The 8,108-nt window shown below is 34.1% G+C and overlaps 1 protein-coding gene across 2 annotated transcripts in view; it reads right to left on the bottom strand.

The window, feature by feature from the left end:
- The window catches only part of LOC116022989 (protein tesmin/TSO1-like CXC 2), an 8,865-nt gene extending 5,469 nt beyond the window's left edge, over positions 1–3,396 (bottom strand). The window contains exons 1-4 of one of the 2 annotated variants that reach the window (XM_031263918.1): positions 3,269–3,396; positions 2,931–3,144; positions 2,187–2,341; positions 557–1,025 (exon numbers count right to left, since the gene is read on the bottom strand). In XM_031263918.1, coding sequence (XP_031119778.1) covers positions 557–1,025; positions 2,187–2,341; positions 2,931–3,023 — 717 coding nt within the window. In that variant the 5' untranslated portion in view covers positions 3,024–3,144; positions 3,269–3,396. The remainder of the gene's footprint in view (positions 1–556; positions 1,026–2,186; positions 2,342–2,930; positions 3,145–3,268) is intronic. The other variant, XM_031263917.1, reaches the window with a different exon arrangement.
- Positions 3,397–8,108: the final 4,712 nt, after the last annotated feature.

Raw genomic sequence — 8,108 nt, 5'->3', positions numbered from 1 at the left:
AAAAAAAAAAAAAAAAAAAAAAAAAGGAAAAAGGAAAACCTTTCTCTTTCTTATTTAGCTGAAGCAACTGCCTATAGGAATTGGAAAACCGAAAGCAACTACCTCCTGAAGTTTTCACAGTATCATAAGCATCCATAAAATTGCTAATTACCAAGTAATTCTATAATTTGACTGCAGGGTGGATCTTATAATACCAAGAAATAAAAATAAAAATATTTTTTCTGATGATAATTTCCATTCACAAAGTTTTAGGCAATCTTTTGCAGCTATAATATATCTGAGGAATAGTCTTCAGAAATTGTTAAGTGTTACAGATTTAGGTATATCAGCTGTTCTGAACTGGCTGATTCCAGGTTAACTGAGCATGCTAAGTATAATTTTCACAATCCTGTATAAACTGCTCAACTTCCAAATTTACAAAGGAGCTACCAACTATAGCAAACTAGTCTGCTCTATTGTGTAATTTGACATTGTTGACGTTAACATGAAAATTACATGAACAGTACTCTAACCATTATCAAATGCCAAGCTTTTGCACAGATAAATCAATACTTACCTCACTTGTCCCACGATGATCATACTGGTTCTCCAAAGATGAATCAGGCTGCATCTTTGAAGATGGAACAGATTCAGCATCATCAACTCTCTTCTTCCCGTTGGTTTTCTTAGAGTTGATATCACCTGGTGCCATCTCAATCTCATTATTGTTTTTATTTTCTTTACCTTTGAGATCAACAGATTCCTTTGAACCTATCAAACCATCAGCTTGCTGGAGACTTGAATTTTTAGAATCTACAGACCCCAGTTTAGCAGCATCAACTAAGAAATCATCAACACATATTGGCTGACTTTCAGCTTGTTCCTGCACAGGGCTATTATTATCAGACACTTTATCAGTATGAGGCACAAATCCGCTGTTCAACTGAGAATTTGATGATCCAGCTCGATCTCTCAATGTGGAAATATTGTTCTGACTGTCATCCTTTACTGAAAATTCTTCATTGGGCAGTTGAAGGAACGAACCCCTAACAAACATTTGATATTATAATGCAATTAGTTCTGTATGCAACCTAACTAGGCCATTCAGTTAATTAGTTTTTTTAGTTACAAATATTTTACATTAAAATGCTATAAATTTTTCACTAATTAACTATTTTTAGCCTCCATGCTTTCAGAAACTTCATGTTTGGTGATCATATAACTAAAATTTGCATAATCAGCCCTTAATCATACAATTCAACTTCATGTTTGAGTCCCTACTATTGACAAAACTGCCTGAAACTAATCGCAAGCTAACTAAATTCTGCATGTAATAATGATGTGAGCTGACAGTAAGGTTTGTGCAGTAAATCTGTCCCCTTTCTGTTACAAAAAGGGTAATGGCATATTGTTTATGATTTTTGCGTGTGTTGAAGGCTTTTTGGCATATGTCCTAAAGTGCTTGTGTTGTCATGTTATCTTAAGGTTGTTCGTGTCCGGCTCTGTCCTTGGTGCTTTCATCTTCATTCCCAAGGATCGTGAAATGCAACATGCATTCCAAAGCCATCCAGCACTGTTATCCTCTAACTGCATTTAATCTTCATTTGTAATTTTTAGTAAGGTGGCGTGTTTGTTTTAATTAAAGCTTGCCAGCTTGGAACATCTAAATGTTACAACTTGAGGGGGAGTGTTGAATAATAGGAAACCCTAGTCCTATTCCTAGTAGAAGTAGGCTTAGTTTCCTATTCTTAGTAAGAATGTGTTTAGCCTAGTGTTCTTATAATATAGGATCTCCTAACAGACAATCTATTGTAATATTTTGTTATAATATATTTTTTATATTCTCTCTTTATTTGGTTTCTCACATATTTTGCTCCCGCTTAATTGGTAGCCACGGTGATGGCCATTCGCCACCTGCCAAGCCTTTCAATCTCTCAAATTCAACACCATTAAAGGAAGGAGTTACAACTATTTTTACTGTTCTCACACATTAGTGACAGTGTCAGTGTGTCACATATGGCTGGTCTAATTTGAAGTTTGTTTAAAGGGACTAAAAGCATCCAAATTATGCAAGTTATAAGGGTTTGTATAAATTTGATTCCATGAAGATTATAAATGCACATTTTTAAAAGTGCAGGGGCCACCAGTGCTAATGATCCTATTTTTGTCAAAATGAAGTAATGAACCCTACAGTTAAGGTCACAAACCTTTCCAGAAAGCTGGAGGCAATGCGGGGATTGATTCGAGGTGATGTAAACACATGAGGGGGAGTAATGATTCCTGGGAAATCTTGTACAACTATTGCTGTCTTCACAGGTCCTATGGGAGAAAGACTGCTGAGGTAATTAGAGAAAGGCGATTCCTGAAACAAAAGGTGCAAGTGAGATAGAATAATGGGGGGAGAACATTTCATTTCCCAAGCATTTGAGCATTTCCTTCAAATGCAACAGGTTCAGTTGGATGAAAAGATGAGTCTGCAAACAAATAAGTTTATCCAATGTAAATTTAATTAATCCCCTTTTCCCTGTCCCTCCATATATTTCCCCAGTTAAGTGAACCACTCAAGAATCATCTCCAAATCATATGCCACCCCCCAAATTTAAGTCAATTACATAAATTCAACAGTTCAAAGGGCAGACTTAGTTTCAGTTGCATGAAAAGATGAGTCTGCAAACAAACAAGTTTACCCAGCAACATCATTTATAAGTTATAACAATGCAAAATTGCTTAACCCCCATTTTCCCTGTCCATCCATATACTTCCCCCAGTTAAGTGAGCCACTCAAGAATCATCTTCAAATCAAACTCCAAACCCCAAATTTAAGTCAAATACACATTTTTATTTTTATTTTTATTTTTAATGAGGAAAATTCAACACTTCAAAGAGCACATTTCATTTATTGAAACAAATGCAGCCATTACTTCCACATCTAAGAAAAGGTTGAAATGTACTTGAACTGCGGCAGATTCTGATACTGAAGAAGAAGAAGCGGCAGCGGCGGAAGTTGGGGTGGCGGTGGTTTTGGAAGGTACAGGCGAGTCCATTGGAGAAGGGCGTAACCCTAGTTCTGAAGCATTTCCTCCTGCATCCGCGTCCTCTCTAACTGTCTGTCCCCCCTCTCTACTATTTACCCTCTGTCTCTCTCTCTCTCTCTTGTTGATCTCCCTGAAAGGAAGTTAAGATGTGAAAACGATGAATGCAAAGTAAACTTTCACACAACCAAAAAAAAATCAAAACAAAAAATGGCGACAAAATTACTATAGAAAATTAAAAATCGATCAGTAAATACTTTACTCTACTCCAGAAATTTCTATGGCGCCGTATATCAGTCTTTTGCTTGAAGTTGTTGCATATTCTCCGTATTTTACGCGTAGATAAAGCATTTAATGCATACGCTCTCTCCCATTCAGTACCATTCTTACCTCTTCACCTGATACTACCTATGATGTGTTTTGTTCAATTTAATTTTTGTATTTTAAGAAATGTTACAATTAAGAAGTAATATTTAAGCTTTCAAAAAAAAAGAAGTAATATTTAAAATTAATCACTTTTATCATCAATATTACGAAGTAGTATTTTTTATGCTCGGTGCACAAAAATTTATGCTCAATATTAATATTTTATATTAAAATCTTATATTATTTTAAATAATAATAATGTAAAACAGTGCAAATAGGCCCCTAAACATTTCGCGAAAAGTCAATTAGACTTACGAACTTTTTAAAAGTGCAATTGAACCCATGGACCCATGATTTTGAGTCATCCAACCCCATTACCATGTTACCTCTCAGGTAAGAGCCAGTAAATGCCTATGTGGCTCGCCACATAAGCTTTGGAGTGGATACTTGGCCGCTACATCATAAGCAAATATTAAAAAAACAAAAAAAAAAAACAAAACAAAACAAAGACAGCCTTGACTGCGTCCTTTGCTTCTCGATGAAGATGACCGGCAATAGACGAACTCCCCCGGTGTAGTAGTTTCTTCCCCCGCGTTCCTTCTAGCTAGTTGAGGATGACTGGAATTTCCGATAAGGCAGCAACCTCATCTTCTCATTTTGGCCGACGGTGATGGCGAACAACAGCAGCACAGAGGTATATACGATTGTTTTAAATTTCTGATGATTATGTTTCGTTAATAATAATAATAATAATAATAATAATAATAATAATAACAATAATAACAATAACCGTGGTCGAAGGCGAAAGAGAAGCATTGTACTGGTTGTGGAGTACAAAGAAGATGAGGAATAAGAATAAGATGGTGGAGTACAAAGAAGAAGACGCAGTACACTGAAGAAGATGAAGTGAATAAAATGCAGACGAAGAAAAAGACGCAGCACACCGCCACGTCGCCATTACCGGAACTGCAGTTCGCCGGATAATAAGTCCTAGTCGTTGTTTGAGCTGTCATCGCCAAGGAAGGGGAAGTCGATGGTTGCCTGCCGCTATTTGAGCTCACCAGGGAACGAAGTCGACGGATCTGCCGCCAAGCTCCGTCGAGAGATATCGCATCGCAATATCACCAATCGAGAGGAACTGAAGATGGTGTCGCTGAAGCTACAGAAGCGACTTGCCGCCAGCGTGCTCAAGTGCGGCGGAGGCAAGGTCTGGCTCGACCCAAATGAAGTCAACGAGATCTCCATGGCCAACTCTCGACAAAACATAAGGAAATTGGTGAAGGATGGTTTCATCATTAGAAAGCCAACCAAGATTCACTCAACCAAGACTGTTTTTGTTTTTTTTATTTATTTTGTTTTTTTTTTGCTATGTGGCGACCAAGTACCCACTCCAAAGTTTATGTGGCAAGCCACGTAGATATTTATCGACTCTTACCTGAGATGTAATCGAGTAATGGGGTCGGATGACTCAAAATCATGGGTTCATGTGTTCAATTGCACTTTTTAAAAGTTCGTGGGCCTAATTGACTTTTCGCGAAACGTTTAGGTGCCTATTTGCACACTTTCCCTTATAAATTTGATAATATTTTAAGAAATAACTAACATATAACTTCAAAATATATATATATATATATATATATATATATATATGTGTGTGTGTGTGTGTGTGTGTGTGTGTGTGTGTGTGTGTATGTGTGTGTGTGTGTGTGTGTGTGTGTACATGTATACATATGTATACATGTATACATCACACATACACGCGCGCGCATACACACACACATATATATATATATACATATATATGTATACATATATACACACACACGCGCATATATATATACATATATATGTATACATGTATACATGTATACATATATACAATGGTCCTCCGAGTATTATCGATTTACCAGCTGTGGTCACTCAACTTTAAATGGCCTCTAATGGTCTTCCAAGTTTTAAAAAATAACTACATGTGGTCCTAATTCTTAAAATAACTCGAGTTTAAAATGACCACGAGACGTCCTAAACGGACCATAGGTGGTTATTTTTAAAAACTTGGAGGACCATTGGAGGTCGTTTAAAAGTCAAGGGACCACAGTTGGTAAATCACTAATACTCGAAGGACCATTGGAGGGGTATTGACTATATATATGCTCATAATCAGGTGTGGTCGCCCCTTAACGTGCGGTCAGTACGGCCACACCACTATGTATACAAATATACACCACTCAATGTTAGAAAATGCACCACACAAACATGCATCATTAGGTACGAATCACCCAAAAACACACCACTAGGTATGCAAATATACACCACACAGTGTTAGCAAATACACCATTAGGGACATGGGAGTTATGGTGCATTATTTTAGGTGTGTGGTGTGTTTTTTGGTATTTTTGTGTGTTTTCATTGTGGTGCATTTTCTAACATTGAATTGTGCATTTTCTAACATTGAGTGGTGTGAACCGCACCGACCGCACGGGAAGGCGCGGCCACATTTGAACAGATTTATCTCTCTCTCTCTCTCTCTCTCTCTCTCTCTATATATATATATATATATATATATATATATATATATATATATATATATATATAATTGAAGAAAATAATAAAATATATGGTGGATGCATGTGCATGGTAATAATATTAGAAAAGATAACGGAAGGGGAAAATTACACTTTTTTCCCCTGAGTTATGTGCGTATAGCAGTTTTCCCCCCGAATTATTAAAGAGACGATTTCCCCTGTGATGTTAAATTGACATTTTTGCTCTTAAAAATAACTATTTCATTTATTTTTCTTCTCCAACTAATTATTTACTAATATGTATGGAAGACCACGGTTTGATTCGAACCTAATCGGACACTGTAGCAATCGAACTTAAATAGTATAGACGGTTACGGTTACGGTTCAGAATTGAAAAAAAATTGTTGAATTTAGACTATTTTAAAAACAAGAAATAGAATTTAGAAAAATAAATAAATAAATAAATTTTGAATTGGCGGTTCAAAATCGAAATGGAAATCGAACCGAACCAAACCGATTTATCAAAATAAGTGTTTGATTATTTTCACTATATATGACTGCGGTTCAGTTCCGGTTCATGGTTCAACAATTATTATTATTATTATTTTTTGGTTCTGAATCGTAACCAGAACCGTTCATACTATTTTGGTATGATTGCTACAGTTTCCGATTAGGTTCGAACTGAATCGTGGTCATCCATACATATAAGTAATAATTTGTTGGAGAAGAAAAATAAATGAAATAGTTATTTTTAAAGGCAAAAATGTCAATTTAACATCACAGGGGAAAAACCGTCACCTTAATAACTTAGGGGGAAAAACTACTAAGAGCATCCATATCAATGGGGTTTTTTCACGGTTATTGAGGAGTTTTTGTAAGTGTGAGTAGGAAAGAGAAAATGGGAGGAGAAGGAAAAAAAAATAAAACAAATATAATTAAAAATATATATATAAAAGGTCACATGTCAGGCGCGCCTGACGCGCCCGCATGGGCACAGAAGATGGCCCTTGATGGAATCTGATCAGACAAGCAATGTACTATGCTCCCCTTATTTGCAGAAGAGTCTTTTACTCTCTCTTTCTTCCCTTCTCTCCTGCCAAGGTGGCAAAAACACTGACATTATCCTTGTTTGATCCATTGATAAGGATGCTCTAAATACATATAACTCAGGACGAAAAAGTGTCATGAACCCTAACGAAAGTTATAACATTAGGGGTATGTTTGTCCAAAATATTGTATAGTATAACTCATATAGCAGGATGTATAAAAAAGCGTAACGAAAAAACAGACATAAATAAAGAATATAACTTTCATTCACACTTATTAATTTTTACTAGTATTTTCTATGCGCAATGCACCAAAAATAGGTGCCCAATATTAGTACTTTATATTAAAATTTTAGATTTATTTAGATTTTAGATATTTAAATTATTGTAAATAATAATAATAATGTAAAACATTTTAATAAATTTGATATTTATATTTTAGAAAATAACTAACATATAACTCTAATATATAATGTGTATAAATTATTATTATTATTATTATTATTATTGTTGTTGTTGTTGTTGTTGTTGTTGTTGAAAAAATAAGAAAATATATGGTGGATGCATGCGCATGGTAACAATAGTGGAAAAGATAACGGAAGTTATAACGGTAGGGTTATATTTGTCCAAAATATTGTATAGTACAACTTTTATAGCATAATGTATAAATAAAACGTAACGGAAAAATGGACATAAATGGTAATTTAATAGATTTATACCTATTGTTTAGTTTAATTCTAATTTATATTGATAGATTTATAATTAAAAATTTTCATTTAAAAATTAAAAAATTAGCATTTAAATTTTGTTTGATTAATATAGTGCATATGTATGTATTTAAAAAATTTCTAAATATTTATGAACACATATTTTTTAATTTTATAATGTCATTTCCTTAATTATATTTCATATTTTATTAATTATAATTTAATGAAATTACCAAACATATTGCCACAGAATAAATATTATATTTCTCAATGAAATTAATTATATTAATACAATTACCAAATATTGTGGAAATTACCATGACAATTTCATTAATTATATTAATTATAATATTTTTCTCTTCTAATATTAAAATATATTACCATTAATTAGCATAATAATTAATGAAATTGCCACAATTTTGAAATATATTACCATAAAATTATCATAATAAT

This window comes from Ipomoea triloba, chromosome 6 (assembly GCF_003576645.1).
Source record: "Ipomoea triloba cultivar NCNSP0323 chromosome 6, ASM357664v1".
NCBI classification, from domain to species: Eukaryota; Viridiplantae; Streptophyta; class Magnoliopsida; order Solanales; family Convolvulaceae; genus Ipomoea; species Ipomoea triloba.
This window is presented reverse-complemented; position numbering and strand designations above follow the sequence as displayed.